General features: G+C 43.7%; 1 protein-coding gene across 2 annotated transcripts in view; it reads right to left on the reverse strand.

Annotated features, from left to right (window-relative positions):
- Positions 1 to 22,161, reverse strand: part of LOC135900120 (uncharacterized) — a 172,385-nt gene that overhangs the window by 60,104 nt on the left and 90,120 nt on the right. For both annotated transcript variants that reach the window (XM_070530841.1, XM_070530840.1), the window contains exons 97-127: positions 20,851 to 20,990; positions 18,990 to 19,116; positions 18,024 to 18,163; positions 17,755 to 17,899; positions 17,526 to 17,665; positions 17,311 to 17,428; positions 17,070 to 17,221; positions 16,879 to 16,996; positions 16,013 to 16,161; positions 15,700 to 15,823; positions 15,478 to 15,620; positions 15,271 to 15,406; positions 14,450 to 14,589; positions 10,923 to 11,046; positions 8,772 to 8,911; positions 8,431 to 8,691; positions 8,258 to 8,369; positions 6,237 to 6,373; positions 5,706 to 5,823; positions 5,484 to 5,620; positions 5,176 to 5,299; positions 4,897 to 5,036; positions 4,670 to 4,793; positions 3,330 to 3,469; positions 3,134 to 3,254; positions 2,866 to 3,005; positions 1,643 to 1,906; positions 1,437 to 1,560; positions 1,212 to 1,351; positions 1,011 to 1,134; positions 44 to 180 (exon numbers count right to left, since the gene is read on the reverse strand). In XM_070530841.1, coding sequence (XP_070386942.1) covers positions 44 to 180; positions 1,011 to 1,134; positions 1,212 to 1,351; positions 1,437 to 1,560; positions 1,643 to 1,906; positions 2,866 to 3,005; positions 3,134 to 3,254; positions 3,330 to 3,469; positions 4,670 to 4,793; positions 4,897 to 5,036; positions 5,176 to 5,299; positions 5,484 to 5,620; positions 5,706 to 5,823; positions 6,237 to 6,373; positions 8,258 to 8,369; positions 8,431 to 8,691; positions 8,772 to 8,911; positions 10,923 to 11,046; positions 14,450 to 14,589; positions 15,271 to 15,406; positions 15,478 to 15,620; positions 15,700 to 15,823; positions 16,013 to 16,161; positions 16,879 to 16,996; positions 17,070 to 17,221; positions 17,311 to 17,428; positions 17,526 to 17,665; positions 17,755 to 17,899; positions 18,024 to 18,163; positions 18,990 to 19,116; positions 20,851 to 20,990 — 4,379 coding nt within the window. The remainder of the gene's footprint in view (positions 1 to 43; positions 181 to 1,010; positions 1,135 to 1,211; positions 1,352 to 1,436; positions 1,561 to 1,642; positions 1,907 to 2,865; positions 3,006 to 3,133; positions 3,255 to 3,329; positions 3,470 to 4,669; positions 4,794 to 4,896; positions 5,037 to 5,175; positions 5,300 to 5,483; positions 5,621 to 5,705; positions 5,824 to 6,236; positions 6,374 to 8,257; positions 8,370 to 8,430; positions 8,692 to 8,771; positions 8,912 to 10,922; positions 11,047 to 14,449; positions 14,590 to 15,270; positions 15,407 to 15,477; positions 15,621 to 15,699; positions 15,824 to 16,012; positions 16,162 to 16,878; positions 16,997 to 17,069; positions 17,222 to 17,310; positions 17,429 to 17,525; positions 17,666 to 17,754; positions 17,900 to 18,023; positions 18,164 to 18,989; positions 19,117 to 20,850; positions 20,991 to 22,161) is intronic.

Here is a 22,161-nt window from a genome sequence, read left to right on the forward strand (position 1 = left end):
GAAAATAGAAGTGGCCGTCTAACCATGACGGTAGCTATCTTACCGTTCTCCTGGCAAGTCCAATTATACTTGGTGAACATGTTTTTCGTCATCTTGTTTAATAGATCAATGTCGAATACAACGTTCGGGCAAAGTGTATTTCCATGGTAGATCACGCAGTCTTGATACTTTTTGTTTCCCCTGTAAGATATGGCACGAGATCAGCGATCTTCATATAAAAAAATAATAGAGCCATTCGCAGGTCGGCTCGAGAGCTTAATAGCTTTAATCTGCATCGTAGCCTCTATGATGCCTTAGGTGGCTGAAGAGGTCAGGTAAATCTCCCACATAGAGAAAGCAATGTTGTGAATGACGTCGACAAATGAGAGTAAAAGAATCAATGTTAGTAAAATGCGAAGCATTTCTTAGCCTAATTGGAGCCACGGTCAAACGCGAGGCCGTGCAAGGTCACAGTTTGTCGCCGGTGTGCGCGCACCCACACGCGGTCGTTCGCTGGCCGCTATTGGCTCCTTTGCTCTACGCTGGCCTCTCCGTGCTTGAAAGCGAACGGCCGCCGAGGCCAAGCGGTGCCGATTTCAGGTCCGCCACTTGCGGGACGCAGTGGCGGTCCTTTCAAGAGCATTTCGTCGAAGACGAATTTGATGGCGCGTGTGGCGTCTGCGACCGCCTCTGGTTCCGATCGTGCACGTCGCCGGAGGGCGTCGCGGCCCACGCATGTGGTGGTCCTCGAGCGAAAGTTTCCCCGGGAAGACGAGAGGTCGTTCGAGCTTTGCGACACGTGCAGGGACGAAATGCTTCGCATTGACTTAGATAATCATCGGGGAGGGTTTGTACCGTAATTTTTTTAAAACACTTTCTTCGTTATAAACGGCCAATTATCAATTAGCTGCCGATATTAGCGAACAAACTGCCATTACAGCTGTACATTCAACAAAACTGTCTAAGGCACGGCTTATCTTCATGTCCAAACGACGCGTGGCAGTGGCCGAAATGACGGCGCATTTACTCACTGGCAAGCAAACTTTAAAGCCTTTTTGTCGGTGTAGTTGGAGGCGTAGGGGATCACGTAGGATTGAATATGATCTTCGCAGCTTTCGATAACCTCGCTCAGTTTTTCCACAGTGCACGAGACTTCTGGAAATGTGAAAATATGAAAAACAGCGCTCAAATGATGCTCGTGAGGTCGCCATGCTGGTAAGATGTTTTCTTACTTTGAGGCTCGCACACCCAGAAATGCTTGCTGTATGAGCCGGCTGTTGCATTTTGTAGCCACTCTCGAGTGATCGCCTTTTCAACGGGACAGATCTCAAACGATTTTCTAGCCATGCAGTCTTGATATTTTGTCACGTACCTGAAAGACGACGCAAATAACTCATCGTACATCGACAGCTCTAAAGTTAACAGGAGAAGAGGCTCGAAAAATTGATCGTGCTTACACGCATGCTATGTCCATAACCTCTTTGGATGTCGGAAGCCGTATATTTGGAATAACTTTTTGCTCCAGCAACTTCTGGCATTTGTTTAAAATATCGTTGAAGTTGGCAACAGAGCAGTTCGAAACTGTTGGAAAAACACATTGTTGCGTCATGGAGCCCTACGCGCAAAAGAGAATATAATGAATTAAAGAGAAAAAGAAACTCACGGTCCGTTGTACAGGTCCAGTTGTACTTGTTAAAATTCCCTCCCGTGATGTCAACTAAGACGTTGACATCTTCCATGTCGTCGTGAGGACATATCTTTTTACCTTCGGTGACTATACAGTCCTGATAACGTCTGAACTCACTGCAAGCCACTGGGAGCTTCATGTCAAACACAGAGACATGCGTGGCGGGTATGACTGTGTCCTCTAATATGTGACCGCAAGTAGTCACTACATTCTCTGCATTTTCTGGGGTGCAATTCATAGCTGAAAAAAAATGCGGTTATGCTAATATAATTGTGCACGTTATCCCATGAATATGCGATATGTCGGAGAACATGCAGGATAATATTTCTGAGTGACCAGTCCATAACTTTCTTGAATATTTTGGGAACAGCAACGCGATAACATTCTTTAGAGTCATAAATTTATTAAAAACATTCCTTTTAATTTGGTGGTAAAGAAATTATTGCTATATAAACTGTAACGAGAGTAAAATTTAATTTTGCTGTAACTCTCTGTAAATGCGAAAGAACGCGTCAACAAGGCAAAAAATGCAAATGTTGACGCGTTTAAAGTAACTGTAAGGGGCCCAGACATGAGTAAAGAATATGACACAAAGGAAGCTAACTGTATATTGTTGTTCGAAAGTGTTACTCGTTTTGCATCAAGCTTGCTCTATTTTGTAAACATTTTCGTCAACAAAGTAAGCAAAAGTACACAGCAGAAGCTATATAATCAATCAAGCCGTGAAAGACAAGAACAAAAGGGAAATATTTATTGTTGTATTATCTTCCGAAAATCTCAGTTGACTGACCCTATAAAAAAGCACCAGTGGGGAAATTATCACACTTGTGAAAAACCACGCACTCATAAACCAGCGGCAACACCTCCGCCAATAACAAGGAAGGCGTAATGCAAGGATTCCTTTTGCTCGATTATATTCTTTTATTAAACACCGCTCACGGCCGGTCGATGCTGGTGATAACGTGGTCGGAATGCCACTCAGACCACAGACGAACCGCGAAAAATAGCAATAATCGAAATAGAATTGTTGGCATTATCCCGGCCAAGCAGAGTTTTTAAGCGTATCAAGTGGGCACGCAGGAAGTTTGAATTTTACAAAACGCCATATATTGCGAAATCGGGGAACTACAGAGCAGGTCAGGAAGTTTTGTCTGTAACTCTTTTCGGCCACATACAGTACCAATATTACAACGACTCACTTTTTACAGAACATGTCCAGCTGTACCGAGTTTCCACTTCACTGGTTATGTTAGACAACGAAATTCTGCCCAGGCGTAAGTCTGTGGGACATTTCGCAGTCAGAGCAGAACTGACGCATCGCACGTATTCTCGAACACCCCTGCGTAGAAAGTGGCTTACTGAAAACTGCACTCCAAACAGACAAAAACATGTTAGACAAACCGCGCACGTAACTTAGATGCGAGAATTCGCCCTTAACCCTCCTTTAGGAACGGGTGAGTCACTTACTCGCAGGAATTTCGGAGCTGCTGTCGGTCATGTAGGTTTATGTTCTGCAGTATTTTGGTGCTAATAATATCGGAACAACCGTCGACAGCGGCCTTAGATTCTTTCTTGGTGCATATTCTCCCTGTAAGACAAGGCGGGAACATACATGCGATTTGCATAAAATGTATTATAAACGCGCGTTATGCCAGTTTGCTACCTTGTTCCGCGCAAGTCCAGCTGTACTGATTGAAGAGTCCACGAGTCAGGTTTTGCGCCGTGTCTTCGTCTCTGAAGTTCGTGTGCGGGCACACTCCGGGACCAAGTTCCACGATGCACGCTCGGAACTTCTTGTGGCCACTGGCAGATAAGGGATTAATTTGAATTAACCCTCACGAACACCCTGTTATAGGAAACTTTACAAAGACGAAATACAATTTTATCTGCATTACCATGTACAGCACAGTTAACGAAACCACTTATGTTTACGTCGTTTGTTTGATTCTCGTGAGACTCTTTAGCAAACGTGAATGAATAGAAAGAAAGCTCCCACATAGTCATAGAAACAGTCCACTTCTATCCGGCTTTCGTCGTGAAACTATGGGTCACCAGGAGTGTACGTGGCTATCTTGGTATGGATGATTACTCAGAACAGGGGAAATCATTTAAAAATATTTAGGTTCACTATTTCCACAAAGCCTGAAATATTATGCTTGTGGCTTTGTTTTTATAAAATTTATTGCTTTAGTTCTCACATGCTTGAAGGAGCATTACCGTGGAGAATGGAAAGTTCCTCTATAGACACGCTGTGCTTTTCATTATTTAAATAAGGACTAAGTGCACCAGAAACTTCGATAGATATGTGTGCCTTACACTAGCGTCCGAAATTGAACTTCTGTGATGGAGACTTTGCTTTGAAAGGAGAAACTTGCCAGGCTTTCTATTAATTACTGCAAAATCCAGGCAATAATTGAAAGCCACGTTCCAGAAGCCATAATAGAGTTTCTCTATTGAAGTTGTCAGAATCTGTTACAAATGAACATTTGGCAAAAGCTGGATATAATAACTGTCATCAAGTCTGGGTACTATACCAGCTGAGGCAGGATAGCCTATTGCGCCGCTCATCCATAAAGAACTTCCATGTTAACACATTAACAGAGAACTTTTCTTCAAGCAGTTAGTCAGCGAAAATGTAAGTACTCTACAGCAGCAAGAAAAATATAGAGAGAGACTAGAGTAGATGTTGGGAAGAGATGCCTGCCGAAAGTTCTACCTAAAGATATTTTCCCCATAAGAGGCCAGGCTTCGAGCCATAGCCTAAGGGTAAAAAGAATAAGAAAAGAAAATCATTACAAAATACGGTGTTGAAAAAAAAGAAAGCACCAGATTTGGCCTTACGCTCACTTTTAATCAAAAAGCACGCCTTTGGTCCCGTTATTCTCTTTTGAATAACTTGATGAAGCCAGAAAAAAGCAATAATGTAAAGATAAATTCTTGGCATGGCCATGAGATAGTGTTCTTTCAAAAAGAACGTTGCATAAGTAACAAGAACTTTCGTACCTGCATGCTTCTTTAAGCTTCTCAGTGTCCTTGGTCATTTCCACGTTTGGAATTACAACGTCGGTTATTATTTTTGCACACTGAGACAAAACGCTCTCAAACGCACTGGTATTGCAGGCTTTCGCTGAAAACAGTTGACAAATTTCCATCAGAGAATTGCAGCACAGCGCAGGAGCAAAAAGAAAGCGCGAATAAATTTGCAAATAAAAATGGCACCGCACACTTACGAGAAAACGTGCACAGCCACTCGTATTTTGTGTACATCCCGGACGTTATATCATTCAGGTTTGTTACATCAGGAGCGCTTACAGTGGGGCATAAAGATTTGCTACCTTGTAAAATGCATATCTGATATTCACGTACATGTCTGTAGAGGTTAGAAAAAAGAGAGAAAGGAACAGGTGCTCAAAAAAGAAAAGAAATGGCAGCAATCTGAGGCATAGCCACAGCAGGGATGCACCGGAAGCTGGAAACACACGGCGCAAAAAAGGATATTGGAAGCTTACTTGCACAATATTTCCGCCACTTGAACGTCGGATATTCTGTCCAGATGAGGAATAACGTCAACTTCAAGGGCCTGGGTGCACTCGTGAATATTCTTTTCTAAATTTGCATTCGTGCAGTTGCCAGCTGGAAGCGAAAACATTATTCACGTATCAAGTTCACAATGACAAACGAAACGACCATTCTTGTATTGCGCGCGCGCGCGTTTGTGTGTGTGTGTGTGTGTATCTGTGTATGTGTGTGTGTGTGTGCGTGTGTGTGTGCTTGCGTGTGCGTGCGTGTGCGTTGTGTTTGTGGCTTCACTACTTACATCCAGTTATGCAAGTCCAGTTGTACATCTCCACGACTCTTGCTGCATCGTTCAGCAGCTTAAGCTCGCTGAGTGACTTGTTCGGACAGAAGCCGTTGTGGACCTCAATAACGCAGTCTTCGTATTTGTGCAATCCTCTAGAATACAAATAACAGAGCAATTTAGATTTAATAACAACATCATTACTGTTATCTAGTGACTAATTAATTTATGTTCGCTCACTTGCACGCTTTGTCGAGCTTAGCGTCAGCGGAACCGTTAAAAGCGTAGGGCTTCACTCCTGTTTCCAGCAGCGAGTCACATTTGCTCAGGGCAAACTTCAGCGTTTGGTTTGTGCACCCTGGAATTTTGAAGTGTTATTAATAGTAGTGTCATACTGAATTCCACCTAGAACCCTCTTACACACAGTGGCAACAAGAATTCGTTCGCATGACATGAACCACAGTAATGAGCATTAAACGTATGAAAGGGTAAGACAGGCTTAACGTAAAAAAAATTAAAATGTTGACAGCTCGTTTATAATGGCAGTCCTTCCGGATATTGCGAGAGCCGCAATTAAGGCTGGCCTTACACACTCGATGCGACTTGCCCAAAGCAAGGACCGTATATCCCAGAAAACCGGAAGGTCAAATTCATCCAGAGTGATTAAAGGCATCCGAAATTAAACCGCAAAAGCTTATCACACTTTAACACGAGGAAAAATTAGATATGTCCAGCCCTTTGCTACAGGCAGGGATACGATCCTGAGCTTACCTTCATAGTTGCAAGTCCAGTTGTAAGAATTAAATACCTCTTGCGTGATTTCTGACATATTGCTTTGTGAGTATATGCCTTCAATCGGACATGCGGTGTTCATTTCATTGACACACGTTTGATATGCATGTACGCCCCTGAAAATGTTAAATTGAAAGATAGTTCTGCCGTTACACTTTGCATTTCAATGTGCGAATTTCCGCTATGGAAAATAGGCTCGCTAAACGCGGCATACTCGCCTAAGTCTCTGAGATGCGCCGGTAAATTCGGTTTTAAAGAAATAACACTGCGGTTTTGATAAAAAAGGCGTTAATAATTTATCCCTGCACTGAGAACTTAAGCAGTGGTACCCCCCCTCCCCCTCCTGCCGCCGTTATTCTTATTATTCATGTCAACCTTTTGGGTGGCGGAAGATAGGGGGGGGGGGAGGGTGAACCATATTCTTTGTGGCTAGCGATAGCGATAGTACTTAGCGATAACGTGCCTCAGCTTACAAGTACCACCTCACGAAGGCCCCTCAGGATAAATATCATACGAGCATTATAACAAATCCAGGGAATGCCATCTTACCATCAGTTAAACTGCATAAATTTGATATGTTGCGGCAATTCAGATTGATGCAAACTTCGCCGGACTAAACGTTGCTGAGATGATGGGCCAGTGAGAGGGAACCACGGTTACCGCCTCCCCCTCATCCTCCTACTTTGAAGATCACTGCCGTTAGATGTATAGTTGTCAATCTATACCATACGCATACAAAAACGCCTTTCATTACGATGCCTCGGGATCAACACGCGTTACAAACAGTATTAAAGCCTTTGCGAGAACACACATGAATTACAAGAAATCGAACCCACTAAAAAACGATTTTTCATTTTTTTTTACGAACAAAGAAATTCTGAAATAGCGAAATCGTCTACGAACGTAAACCTACCGCCTCGCGAAAATGTATCTGTAGCAAAATTAGGAGCTCGCGCATGGACTAGCCAGCTGACCGAACAGAGAGTGAACTTTGTGGCAGAAAGTCAACGTGGTCTACCTTGCCCCATCTCGGTCTACTTGATCAGCTGAAATTGGTATTAGCGCAATTTATTGGTATTCAAATATTAGTTATGGATTCAAATCAATCATGCATGAAGCAAACAGTGTGAGCTAGAACATCCTGCCAATAGCTTTTTCCCATCCGTTGGTATGCGCTATTTAACGAAATCATACCAAAGTCTCTTCTCGTGAACGAAAGGTGTGCTCATAAATTAATATGCACTGTTCTTATTGTGAAGATTGATAGCTTGCAACAATACATGAAAGAACGCATTGAAGCAACACATGTGCACTTACTACAAACGCATACAGAGAGTGTGCGCGGGTAATAGACCCGATGTCATGCTTTAGCACTAACTTGCTCGTTCGGCGACTTTTCAATCTCACTCGGAAGAGCGCATTTCTTCACGTTTCTTGCAAAGGAGTAGCAGAATAAAATTTTGATCGCGCTTTCTTCCCAGGAATTGTGGTTTCCATGGAATAGTGTCTACCAAATGACTGACTATATATGGCCGCATAGCAACACAATAGAATTCCAACGTACCACGCGCCGAAAAAGAATTTTTCATAATTTTTATATTTCATCTGTCTCTCATCCTCAAGTGCATCAGCTGATGGCGGACACAGGATATCTTCTCCAGCTTGTGTGATAGGGCTCTCATTTCCTATGACAATGAGCCGAGACTCTGCAAGCAACTACCCGACGCAGTTTTACTTTTTGACGACAAGCGTCGGTGAAACATCACGAGATACGCCGTCTGGGACAATCGCACTAGCCGAAAGCTTTGTCACAGCAATGTCGCTTCTGAACTCTCACAGGCTAATAATGTCTGTAGGTGAACACACACATCACGCGTCTTTCGTTATGTGCCAAAGCAAAAAGTGAATGAAGAATTCACGTTGTAGAAGTAGACGCAATTACATCATTGCAGTAAAGGTATACTTAGGCGTTGCATTTTTCGCAAAATGAGCGTCCGTACTTGCAGGCTTGGCGAAGCTTGAAAAGTTCGAATGGTTCCTTGATGTTCGGCGACACAACCGTGGTTATAATAGTCGAACAGTTCTCCAAGTACTCTTCTCGACAGACTTTCCCTAAAATAGAGAATCTCTTTCAGTAGTTTGCCTTCAACTTATGGGATCAGAAATGACCCACCTTGTGTTTCGCATGTCCACGAGTATGCCGCAAACGAGCCATTTGTTACAGTTTGGAGAAGTTTCGCGTCATTCATGCCGTCTTCGCAGTACCGGAAACCTTGCTGCAGCACACAAGACTGATAATCCTGGTGACCCTTGCATGCCGTCTTCAGCTGGCTCCACGTTGCTCCTTTCTTCGCGTAAGGTAAAACGAAAGTGGAAAGCACAGCTGTGCAGTTTGATATCTGCGCTGAAATGAAATCTTCCATGCAAGAAACGGCTGAAAAAAAAAATTCGCGAACATGTTTATTATAAGGGAAACGTTGTGGCAAATAATTTTATGCCTGAAGAAGCACGCACCTTTTATTTCGCATGTCCAGTTATACATGCCAAATTTATTCTGGGTGAGCTCGTTCAGAGATGTTACAGATAATGTATCATTGTCCTTGCAGAGGTTAGACAATGTATGGACCAAACAGTCTTGGTATTTTCTTGTGTAGCTGGAACAGCAAAGAACGTACACTTATTTAAAACGCGCAATGGGAAACGTTTTCGCGTGCATCGGTGATAATGAAATTCCAATAGTGACTATTTAATTAGCAGGGCATCAAACGTTTCGCTCGTGGCTCAGTTGGATGGAGGCAGGCAAACAACACGGCGCACTGAAAGACAGCGCGCTATAAGAACACCGTTTGGCGCAGTGACATACCATTAAAAAATTAATTCAATTTTAAACCAATAATATGAGCATCTACACGGTACATACATGGTACGGTAAGACCTTGACATTGACCTTGTAATGCCTAGCGCATTTAATGAGCTGCACTTTGTTACGTCTCAACACGGCCAAGTGCATTAATTAGACGTTTACCATGAGGCAACCCCACCCATTCACCAGCACCTATCCGGAAGTCAACGCAGCTTTGACGCCGACAGTTGACGGGCCAACAAAAGCGCCTCCTCCTGCACCTGACAACCTGAACTAATGCTGAAAAGGGCCAACGTCGAATGCTACCATGGGAACGGCTTCGACTTCGGATTGCCAGATTGCTACGCGCTTGCTAAATAAGCCGGGACATTTAGCAACATGGCGGAACGGTGCGATATCATGAGCGGAATATTGCGACCAATTCGAAGAATGTGACTGGAGGTGCAGTGAGCGGAGGTGCTGAAATGTCCTGATTAGGACTCAGACGTTCTATGTGCACCTGCATGGTGTGGGTCTCCGTATCTGGAGCCAGTGTAACTAATGTAAAATAAAACCTTTTTCCTTCATTCCTACTATCGAATGTACTCATCAATGGGTTTGGTTGATTCCTGGCCCAAACGCCACCTCGAGCAGCAACAAGTTCATTTCCAGCTTGAAGGAATTTGAAGGTTTAACAATAGTTATAAGTGAAGAGTGTCGAAAGCGATAAGCCCTTCAAACAACGCCTATGTCTTTCCTTCAATACGCTACAGCTTTTGAATGAGCCTTTATAGCGTTCCCTGGTCCAGCATGTGGCGTATCACACAATAGCAGAGGCAGGGTTACAACAGCCATCTAAGAGCACAGTGTCGTTTCAGAACCAATCAAATGGCGGGCGCCGTGCCATTTAACACGAAAATTATGGTGAGGCACTGTTATCATGACCAGCGCCACTTTCATTAGCCATTATAACCAATACGCTTTGAATACAACTGGCAGCAGTACAGAAAACGACTCATCGAAGTGCGGACTCGCCATCGCCAATGTCGCATATATCCTAACTGAGTTCAACGTCTATTTAGTTATGATCATAATGACCGTCAAGTTGCGATGAAAACTTCACTACATATCTTCGTCCTTCAAGTTCTGCGCAAGGGCATGATTGACTGCAAACTTTATTTCGTTATTGTCTTTAAATCATGGCCTTACTCCGTTGTACACGTTTGTCGAGAGTTGACGGGTGTAGTATATAGGCACACCTTACGTGCTCCCAAACGAGATGAGTAATATTAAACATACAAACAAATGTGTGCATCAACCAATGGTTTCACCACCCATGATACCAAGCAGCACGCAGTTGTGCTCCCGGTGCTGCCCTGCATGGGGCACGGTGCCAAATCCGAAATGGTGGTCGAGTGAGGCTTGTTGACAAAGCTGTGTTGTCGCCGTGAATAGGTGTTCGCGGAGGCCGTAGCGACCTGAGCGCCGGTACCGAGCGAAGTACCTGTGACCGTTAGCCCACTATGCTGCTTGCAGGATACTAACGTGTTTGCTTTGCAACAAATGGTTGATTACATTCCTCAAGTTCCAGAAGTTGTCGCCGAGGCTGAGAGTTCGTGATTTTTTACATTTCACACACTTACTACCAGACTATACCTATAGCCCAACTGGCTTAACCTGCAAACATATAACGTCAACGTAAGGAGCGTTATTGCTGGAACAGGTAGATATTCTCTCGTGCTCCAGCAAGAGGCGTAACTTGCCTCTGCTAAGGTGCATTAGAGAATAGAAGCACACTGGATGCCAGGGGCAAGGCTGCTTACGTGCACGCGGTCCTGAGCTGTCCGGAATCCGAAACATTTTGAATGTTCGGTACGACGTACGCATCAACAATTTTATGACATTGCTGAAACTGCTGCTGCAACTCTTGTTCTGTGCACTGCGGACCTAAGTATAGCATGGAACGAAAAAAGAACAAAATAAATATTATTCTTCCACATAATCAATAACATGTGCACATTATTTCGAAAAGTGCAAGCTTTCTTCCCAACAGCATGTGAATGAAGACAACTGCAGTAGGGCCACGCGCGAGATGATTGCCGAACCCCACATTCCTACGTTATGCAACGCAGTCGCCACTGGAGGCTGCTAAAAATATAGGCTCGCGACGATTCGCCCGGGAGGTTTATTTCTGCAGCGTCTGCTATTCTGCGGTTGTAAACTGCGAGGCTCATTGTCATGATCGAACAGCATTCGTCATGACTGTATATAGAATCATCCTTCGGTGCCTAGTTATACACTTTGCTGTCTCACGCTCACTTGAAGCTTTATATATACTTTATATATACGGGAGAGTATCACAATGCCAAAGTCACCGCAACTTGAGCGCTCGTGAGCATGTGTTGATTTTAGACATCAGCTGGTCCTGTAAAGTAACAACAATATTCTTACAGGAATAAGTTAAGTATATTGCGCAGACATAGGCTAAAGATCGATGACACAAAGATGATGGCTCTCTTCTTTCAATGTAGAATAACAAGCAAAGGAGCGAGCACCGAGCAACACAACATATTATACACAAGTGACAAGGAATAATCCTAAAGAATGTCATAACACTTATTCCCTAGCGGGTGTTTGATGGCTTCCTTGGAAACCGAGCACTGAATAAGTAATACTGAATAAGCAAAAATCAAATACTGAGTACTTACTGAATAAGTAAGCACTGAATAGTGTGTTAAAATTTCAAGAAATAATTTGGTGATTAATGTGATGCTAATTATCTTTCTCATAGTTAAAATGTCCGAAAGCCTCATTAACAAAGGAGAAAAAAAGATTTGCTGTGTGAGAAATTCTTGACATATAGTCGACACCACAGGAGTCCAAGATCTCACCGATACGAAAATCAGACTCTACCCACCCCTCTCCCCACACACTCGCCTATCGATGTGCCCTACTGCGGAAGCCCGCACAGTAACCCCTGCTGCTCACCAGATTTTCATACGATAAGCAGCAGGCTTGCCTTTGCCAGTTAGCAATAGACCGCGCTGCGGCGTATCTAGAGCCGCTCTCTTCTTTTTTTTCTCCAACATTCGTCGCTTTCGATGCCTTATCTGCAAGTGTCTGCTTTTTCTCTTGATCTTCTTTTTTTTATTATTCCAGAATGCAATACGACTAGGCAGAAGGGGATAGAGTGGGCTGCGCAAGGGCCTCTGCTGGTCCGTAAAAGAGAGTATACATTGCTGTTATATCTTTACTCTCTTTCTACTTCTGCCAATCTGGTATGCGGAAAGCTCGCATTGCATTACACACAGAGTTAAAAATAAGATCCTGCAATCACGGATCGCATTTTCTCAGGGATATACTTCCCGCTCGCGCAATGCAAGTTGAATTTTCTTTGATGCTAACAAATCATGCGGTGGGAGCCACCAGTGAGGAGAGGCGCAGTGTATGGATCGTTCACGATCATGCACTGTTGCATTTCAACAGATTGTAGGAATCAAAAGGTGAGTAACCTGTTACTCTGGTTGTCGAGACAAGAAATTTGTTCGAGCCCAAAGCAGCACGTTACACCCAAGCAGGACTGCAATTAAAAAAATTAAAATGCAAATACAAAATAAACAAAATGTTGCCTCACGCAATAAGGGGTGTGCGTTGCCATGTAATTGGATGTAATCCGCCTTTGTGCATTCACGTACAAGATAAGCAAACATTCTTGATATGTAAAGTTGAGTAGGAAGGAAGCAGAATGGTCGTGGGCGTTTTTTGTGGCTACAGCACGGCGTAACAAAGTATCCTCTCTCACTGATGGCGAAATGTTCAAATTTATCGGTTCTCTTTAGTGCTCGAAAAAAAGCTCATACAGGCGGAAGTACTCATCTTAGAGAAAAATAGAAAACAACACTTTCTTCCTAAATGTTCCAACTTAGGCCTAAGAAAAACGAATATCAGAATTTCTACACAGTAGGAAGCCTTATTATTTACAGCACATATACACAACTGGGCATATAACGCTTCTAAATAGATGGCTGCAAGGGCACTTGTAGAGAACAGGACATCCGGTGTAATTATTTGTTATTGTTGTAGTTATTACAGAATAAATAAAAAAAATGTTATTACACCTGGCATATGCGGCACAATTATCTAAAGAAATAGCAATAGTGGCCCGCTTGCCTCGGCTCCACTGCAGGCTTGAACGGCTTGTTTGAACACGCGTTACGTCCGTTAAAACACAAGACACTGTGCTAACACTAGTGGAGATTGTCCCGCGAGGCTGGACAAACTACCTAAGCCTTAAAAACATTGAATATGCATGTGCTTCTAATCTGGCCAAACGCGCAATGAACACAGTTTTGTACGAAGCACCTCGAAAAGCTAACCCTTTATCTTTATTTGCTATTCTTTTTTTTTCTGGTATAGCAAGTTTGCGTTTGACGCGATTTTCTAATAACTTACTATTTCAGATTAATAATTATTCCGATAACTACAAAATATAGTTACAGTCAGAAAGAGTGCTTCCGATAACCCGCACTGCTTCTGAAAAATTAATCCCTTATATAATCAGGACCTTTTAACCTAGCGTCAAACCTTTACCTTAACCACTCGCGATAACGCCTGCCCCAGCTGCCATCTCAACATGCTCTGCGCAGTGAATCTCTACCGCGCTAGCGGCTCCGACATGCCAGAGGTGGACACGGTAGCGGTAGCCTTCGTACATGTCGTCGCGTCTTGATCATCGGTTTAAAGTGTTCATTCCTTTCTGTCGCACAAATGTTTTCTCTGACTCATTTCTGCCGAAAACCAGTGCCGAGTGGAACCGCCTTCCCCCCTCCATCGTCTGCATCGAGGAGGCATCATCTTTCAAGACTGCAATAACTGATTATGTTTTGAATTTATCACATTAATACTAATAATTGTTTGAGCATGTATTTATTATTATTATTATTGTACCCACCCCCTCTGTAACGCCCTTCTGGGCCCTGAGGGTACTGTAAATAAATGAAATAATAAAACGTCCTTATAGCTTCAAGTTTGGCCACACTCGAGTGGAACACCCTTTACGTTTCTGTATGCGCATTATTAAAACTATTAAAGTTCCTGCTGAGCAGCGACATGTGTAGCGCTCAAAGAGAGAGGCTCCTGAACTACTCCTAAGCGCACAGCTGCCTGGTTGACTGGGTGAGAAGTTTAGCAAATTTAGGAAGTGTTTCTGACGAGCGTAGGGTGTCCAAAAATAGGTTTAAAAGCTTAGGTCCCTCTCAATAAGCTGCTTATTGCATTTATCATACATATGGCTAGCTTTCATGACAATGGTATCGTGCTGCCGTTGCCGCGTATTTTCAGCTGAACTTACTTCGGAGCGCGCAAGTCCAGTTGTACATGCCGTAGACTCCATCAGTGAAAATTTCCAGAAGTCTATCGTTCCTCTTGTATTCCTCGGGGCACGTTGCTACCAGTTTTGTCAGAACACAGTCTTGATACTCATGAACAGCCCTGAAAAGGTTATTCGAAGATGGTAAGCAAGAAACAATGTTCCTGCAATGTTCGCGTATCCTTTAAATCGTACACATTTATGCAGGGGTGGCAATTCCTCAGTTAGCATTGCAGTCTAAGCATGAAGTTCAAGGGAAAAAAAATTTGAGCACCGAATAAATGTTCTAACAATCCACTGCATCGAAACTGACGCCTTCTTTAACAGGCGGCGTACATTTCCATATATTGCAAGACACCACGTAGATATATGGATCATTGGTAAAAAAATGGCGAACAACAACATGATACAAGTCACGACATGTTTACCATAAGAACTGTTTTGCGACTATAACCCAGTTGGATAAACCGTAAATTGTGGCTGAGTTTCGAGCAGTGCTAAGTTCGCAAGCGACGCCGTAGTAGGTTTTGAAAAATAATTCGAGTAGCGGCACTGCGTAATATAGTTTAGCGAACTCGAGGCGCGCGCGCGTCCGCATGCATATGTTTATGTATTATTAATATAATCTGAAAAAGCAATAATGGCTAACGAAGACGGATAACTGCGCATCATGATGTACCTCTGCGATGTATTTACCAGTACGGAAATCACAAAGGCTGCTCGCGGGATGACTGCTACAGAAGTCGTCGTCTGCGAAGAACTCATTTAAATAGTCTGTGCTGTGTAAGCTAAAAATAACTCACGTGCAGGCGATCTTCAAGCTGGTGTAGTTTGAAACTAAGGACGCTCTCGCATGTGGAATGACAATCTTTGTGATATATGCCTCGAAGCATGTCTTCGCCTTTTCTTGAAACGTTTCTTTGGAGCAGGATGGAAGATCTAAAACGAGAAGAAATAAGCAGGATCACTTAAGATAGCGTCTAGAAAGGCTTCGAAGCAAGTAAACGCACCTTTTGTGGCATCACAAGTCCAGTTGTACGCGCTGTAATACTCAGCAGCCGATTGCTTTATGGCGTCAGTTACAGATGGCCCTTCCTCTGAGCACATCAGTGCACTTTGGCTGGATACACAATCTTGGTAGTATCGAAGATACCTTAAAAGTAGATTAAAGGTGAGTTTTTTTAATTTAAAGCGGCTCGGGAGAAGAGCAGCATAAAGAGTGCATCGCTTACTTGCAGGCTACTTTCAGGCTTCTCACGTCCGACTTATCCGCAGACGCGGGCACCACAATTGTTGTCATAATTCCTTTGCATTCATTTAACATTCCCTCCACGGCTGTCTTTGTACACGTCTTTACTGTAGAAGATATGAGCAGAATTAATCAGGGCAGCTTACGTTGTGTTTATATAAACATTGCAGAACTCCGTGAGATAGTAGCGCAAAGGAACGTGGTTTAATTAGCGGATGTTTTATCGGTGTGCCCATTTGAACTTGCTCTCTCCTGGCACAAAGTCGGATCAAGAAGTTCTCAAGCAATTGACATACCTTCAGGGGCATCTCCTTTGCACACTTCCTCATAAAATTTGTACTTTTCTCCAACTTCAATCATCTCTGGCATGGAAAGAGTTTTCGGTGTTTTGCCGCAGGTCTCTGTGAATTCTTGGTTGATGCAGGTTGTGTAATAATGCAGGTATCTGAAGAAGAGCAAAATCAATATAATTCGTTAAAGTCGAACTGATGCCCGATTTTTGCAAGTGGTTTCTTACGCAAGAGATGGCGTATGATAGTATCGTTGGTGTGAGATTAGGGCATGCAAATGATACAGTAGTATACGTATAGTAAAATAGTAAAACCGAAAGAGCGCAACTAAAGACACGGACAAGACTGAACAACACGAGTCACCATCTTCATGCCATCAGTAGTTGACATGAACATGGTGAACATGGTGATTTGAAATTACCAACCCTGGTCGAGCAAGAGATGTCGCTGGAGCCAAAATTTAAGGGTCCTTGTTTTCGTCCGGGCAACTGTTGTTGTGGTTGTGGTTATTGTTGAGTTGTTGCCTTGACGAATACAAGTCCCCTTAATCATTGGTCCCAGAGACATGTCTTGTTCGACCACGCTTGATCATTAGAGAATGCAGATACTCGCCGACGTGGTGCATTCATCTACAAACATTGTGATTATCACCCTGCCTAAACGCAGCACTAAGGATCCCACTTACTAACAATTATTTGTCTCTCTCTTGCACAAATAGTATAGGACAACAACTTAGTATCACATGCATATTTGTGAAATTTTCACGCATAGAGCACTGACCAAAACAGAGAAAAAAAAAACGGGCAGTTCAGCTTCAATGATTCCTCCCAGTGAAAGAATTAAATAGATTGTTGCTTCTGAACCAGTTATACCTGCACGTAGTTGCTCGATCATTAGTTCCGTTTTTCTTCTCAAGATGCTTGCCCAAATAACGAAGAAATCCTTTACACTGTGAAAAATGCTTGCTGAGGCGGTTCGTATCGCAAGTATCTGAGAGGGGAAAAAACAAGAGAATCAGCAGGTATTTCCTTCAACAGTACTGCCGAATGAGCGCATTACCTACCTGGTGCTTGTGAGAACTTGCACGTCCAATTGTACTTAGCAGGTATATCAATCGTAAAGTGTAGCAGTGATCTAGAACTCGGTAAAACTTCCTTTTCACCGCACTTGTCTTTTATGACGTCTTGAACGCACTTTCCATAGTATCCAACACCTCTGTCGAAAAAAAAGCGAACCCAATAAGTTAAGTGATGAGCTCTCTCCTTTCGATAATTGAATCCACGAAACCATGCAGCATGACGTACTTGCAAGCCTCGGACATCTCGGTGCTGACGGCATTTGGGTAAGCATTCGGTTTAATAATTGCTGTGACAATACCGAGGCAAATGTCAAAGCTTCCCGAAGTTAGATTACAAGTGGCCTCTGCAATAAGAAATACGGTTAGAGCCGTGCACACAGGATAAGTAACGATCAACAAAGTGATCAGCTTGCAGCGCTGTCGAATATTGAGAATACTGACCGTGTTCCTGAGTGCAAACAGTTTCGTACTGCTTGACGTACCAAGAAATTTCGCTGGTGTTGTCGTATAGTTTCACAAAGGACGCATTAGTGCAGTCTTCAAATACGGAATCAAGGCAAGTCTTGTATGCTTCTAGACCTCTGCATGTTCAAGGAAAAAGCTTGCGTCATAAAAAGAAAACGAGATAATCATCTATGAAGACAAGCCGAATAAAGAGAAGTCGGCTTACTGGCACGCAAAACGCCGATGAGTTTTCAGTCTCACGAAGGGAATCAGTTGATACTTCAAGATGCCAAAGCATTCCTGTGTATCTCGAGAGAGAGTCTCCTTCGAACAAGCTGCAGTATCAGGGCCCACTGGGGAAGAGCCGTTTTCTGTGGAATTGAATATTCTTTTTTCAGAGCATCTTGCTTTAATCGGATACAATGTATCACACGTTGTTGTCGGAGAATTGCGCAGGCCGAAATTTTAAGCAAAATGGGAAGAAACCTTACTTACTATTTCCTTGACAAACCCACTTGTGCTCCCAGAAGAGATTTCCTGACGCTTCGTTGATTGCGGACATGTTCAGATTGCCTTCTAAGGGACATAACTTCTCTCCTTCGTCAAGTACACAACGTTCATATTCTCTGTACGACCTAAGCAAAGCAAAACATGACTGAGTAGAACCATCTGTCAAATCATCAAATAGACAGCATACGACCAGGGGTTTAATACAGGGCGCTTTTTTATAAGACTGTATAGTGTTTAGTATATTCTGTCCTCGCAAAATCTGTAATGGAACCTTAAATGCATCTATTGCACATTCAAAACAGCTGCTATTTAGATAAAGTAAATAATACTTGCTCAAAATTTATGAAAATTTTACGGCGCATACTACAATGCTGAAGACAAACAATATTTCACGTTCAGCCATTTTGCCAAATTCCCCCAAGAAGCATGCACTTAGACTTCTCCTTAACCGTGTTTCTATCTTTTGGCTGGCAGCTAGATAAGGATGCTACTTTTCTTTCAAAACAGATAGCTGTCTAACAGAGCCTTAGTTAAAACTAACAAAACACATGAAAATGTCGCCCATTCGCGCATCTATACAATACAAAGCACGCTTGGCATTTCCCTAAAGGCATCATTTAACGACGTGCAGGTCAGCGTTAACGGCGGATATGCCGAATAATGTGTTGGTTCAAAGGCATCTACAAATCGTATTGTACTTATGTTGCGCTTGACGATGAGAACAATACTTGCAGGGGCATTAACTAGGGCAATGACTTAGTTTAAATTCGCATTATAAGCTTACACCGGGAAATCATGAAGCAATTGATAAATTATAAGCGCAAGGACTTATTTATTCACCAGACAACTCTCAAATCTATATACGGAAACGTGTACAATTTTTGCACTTCTGTCGCATGGTTGCGTCGAAAGCTGGAGGTTGGCGTACATCAAGTTAATTATGTTACTCACCTGCACGCAGAGATCAAGCCTTCCGCGTCACTGCTCTCTTTGAGCTTCGCGAAATTTTCCGGCTTGATCCATTTGTCCAAACAAGTCTTAATGTGTGGTTGCATTTCAGCATATGAGCAAGCCGTCACTGAGGAGAAGAAAAAGTAGATTGATGAACGATGCACGGCATTGTTTTTCACTACTGCAGCTCAAGGCCGCGTTCTCCAAGCATCACTTTCAGTGCGCGCTATTTGCTGCAAGTGCTTTTACAGCACCATACCCATGTGCCTCGCCATATGTGACCATGTGACAGCGCCCGCCATTGAGTGCCTTCTGATGGACGTTTACTAGTTTAAATGGCCACGGCGGCGGCAGGCACGGCTCAGACAGCCGCTATTTAGACAACCATAGTGAACACTGAGCGAGTAGACGACGCACAACTTTGATGAAAGCTGCAGAGGCAGTGCAAGTATACATTTCATTTATCCGTTCCATGTGCATTGCTACCTTATCGTGTGCAGGCTTACGAGCTCAAAACAACGAATGTAGAGGCGCCTGATGTTTGCTTTTACCCCTTGTATTCTAGTCTTCGATATGTTTATGAGTTTGTTATGGCCGTGCACATGTTATGCAAAAGCTTCGCATCGGGAATAGGCGTGTATGTCCGCGCAGTATGACTAATTGCGACCTGTACCAACCCCGGCGATTGGTTCCGACAGCGTCGTTGTTGTCGCCAGCGCTGATCAGATAACTTAATTAGACAAAGCTTCTCTTATTATTTACAGAGCAGAACAAAAATATTCGCGTACGCATGGACAAACATGTTGCAAGTGGCTAAGCGATCGCTCCATTGCAGTTTTGATTCACAACTATGAAAGAAAACTCTATTATTCACATTTGACTTCGCTGCTATGGCAAGTGAAGTTGCTCGATTACGTCAGCCACACTTACGTGAGGAGGACGTAGCGGTGATTTGCATGCTGATGGAAGTTAACGCTGCGTGGTATTTTGTGCCAGGCGCGGTGGCGGTAACGCTCTGTTGTTGCTGCAGGCGGTGTTAGCCTGGCAGTGATTGTCGACAATCGGCTACCGGCCATCGCAGACAAGTGCTCGAGTTTGAGCTTTCCGTGCTCATCTTGCGGAAAGGTGTGCATGACGAACGGTCATAAACACGGGCATTCCTAGTGCAACTGAGGCGGATGGAGCTCGCACACAGTCTCATCCCACAACTTCAAGTCTCTAACGAAGTTTTTGCAGTACACGACAGCGCACGTCTTCCCTCTGTTACTCCACATTTTAGTATATAGTGCACGTGATCCCCAGCCTCTCGGCGGAACGTTACTGGAGCGGCCGGCGGCGGATGATACCTATTTGATCACGATTCAGAAGGCATTCAATGGAGACGCGCCTGTAGTGGCCCCTGGTTCGTGGTGCGCAGACTGCTCGCTGTTAAAAGGGCTATATATCAGCGCAAATTTACGTGATAAAGCAGATTCTCCGATGGGTGGCCAAACACCTTGTCAGGTTTACTTTACGGCTGCTTAGTTGTCAAGTCAATTGATGTAATGGCCAATGGAGACTCACTAACGCCAATGCATGTACGTCATATTCAGCATAACGGTGGTTTTGAAGCGATGGGAACATAAAACTGTGACCGAAAGCGACCAGTTAGTATAATATACAATTAGAATGTATGCTGACAAGCCTTGCAAAGTGACCCTGCTTAAACAACTTAACAAATGGTCCAACTTGTGCCTCAAAAAAAGAAAGAAAGAAAGAAAGACAGAAAAACACCGAAAAAAGAAAATATCACATGCAGCGAATGCAGACCTAAGTAACGCAGAAAGAAGCGAAGCAAGACAAGGAAAACGCCACGACTTGCCTTTGCTAGAGCACACCCAGCTGTATTTGTCCAGCAAGACTTTTGTCAAGTTTTGTATTTTAGTGCTAATAGCCAACGTGATGTTTGGACAAGCTCTGGCGTGCGTGCTGGCGGCGCAGTTTTCGTAGTACCTCAGGTACCTAAAGCACAGAAGGAAGACAGAAGACGAGAATGGAGATGGACATTCATTGATAATTTATCTGTGGCCCCATGTATTTCGCGGAGAGGGCCTAGCGATCTTTCTTTTCTGGCTGTAAGAGGTCGCCCGCGCGGTTGAAAAATGAGCCACCATATTGGCCACATGCCAACCTGAAATATTCATTGACGGTTAGCCCTATAGGAATTAACTCGGCAATAAGCTGGAGGCGTCAGCGTGTCTCTTCTTTTGGTTGAGCATTTGTCGACCAGCAACTGTTTTAAACCCGACCAGGAGATATAGCCAGGCAGCTTCGTAGGTTGCCTTAACTGCTGTGAACAATAAGGCGCCTTCGAAGAAGCACGGAGGCTATATATAAGCCGATTTCGCCAGCAGTCTTGCTCGGCTTGTCACCTGTGAGCAAACGGCCCCAAGTTATGTCAACATTTGAAAATTCTACTAAAGACAAAATAAATATTCCTAGTTTCGAACCACTTGGTTCATATGTGCAACAGGAAAATAAGCACATGAGACAAAAGCACAGCCAATCGACGAATTTTGCTCTGCGCAAGCTTTTTTTGCTCGGTTTTTACTGTAGACCGCACTAAACCAACCAAACTGCAAACTTGAAACACGAAACCTTACGAAGACCAGCAGTTCACTGGCTGTATACAGAATTTTCTTCGTTATTTTTTTACTGTGATCAGTGGTGCTGATGCCAGTTTATTTCCTACATAGTAAGTGCACCGAAATTGTGCATGTCACTGCGCATGTCTACGACATCCGTATCTGGCTAGTTGTATCTCAAGGAGACAACGCTACTCATAAGCATGCTCGTCATTTTCTACGCTTGCTAGCCGATGCGATGGTGTTTGCCTGTAACCTTGGAAACATCCGGCGTGGTGGCGTAGTGGCTCTGACGATGGGCTGCTCAGCCACGCGCGGGATCGAATCCCGGCCGCGGGGACGATGGGGACGTAATGCGTAAGGATATTTCCTCGCGCCATTCTTATGAGCCATAATGGAGCAGAGAAATGTGCCGCCGCGGCACTGGGGCCTAGTATTGCATTAGCTATTCCTCATTTCTTTCTTAATGTTCCCTGAAAGAAGCAATAAATCGTGCTTGCCGCGGTTCAGATCCCGTCAATGAGATCCCAAGGTGGATGGGCCACAAA

This window comes from Dermacentor albipictus, chromosome 1 (genome assembly GCF_038994185.2).
Source record: "Dermacentor albipictus isolate Rhodes 1998 colony chromosome 1, USDA_Dalb.pri_finalv2, whole genome shotgun sequence".
Classification (NCBI taxonomy): Eukaryota; Metazoa; Arthropoda; class Arachnida; order Ixodida; family Ixodidae; genus Dermacentor; species Dermacentor albipictus.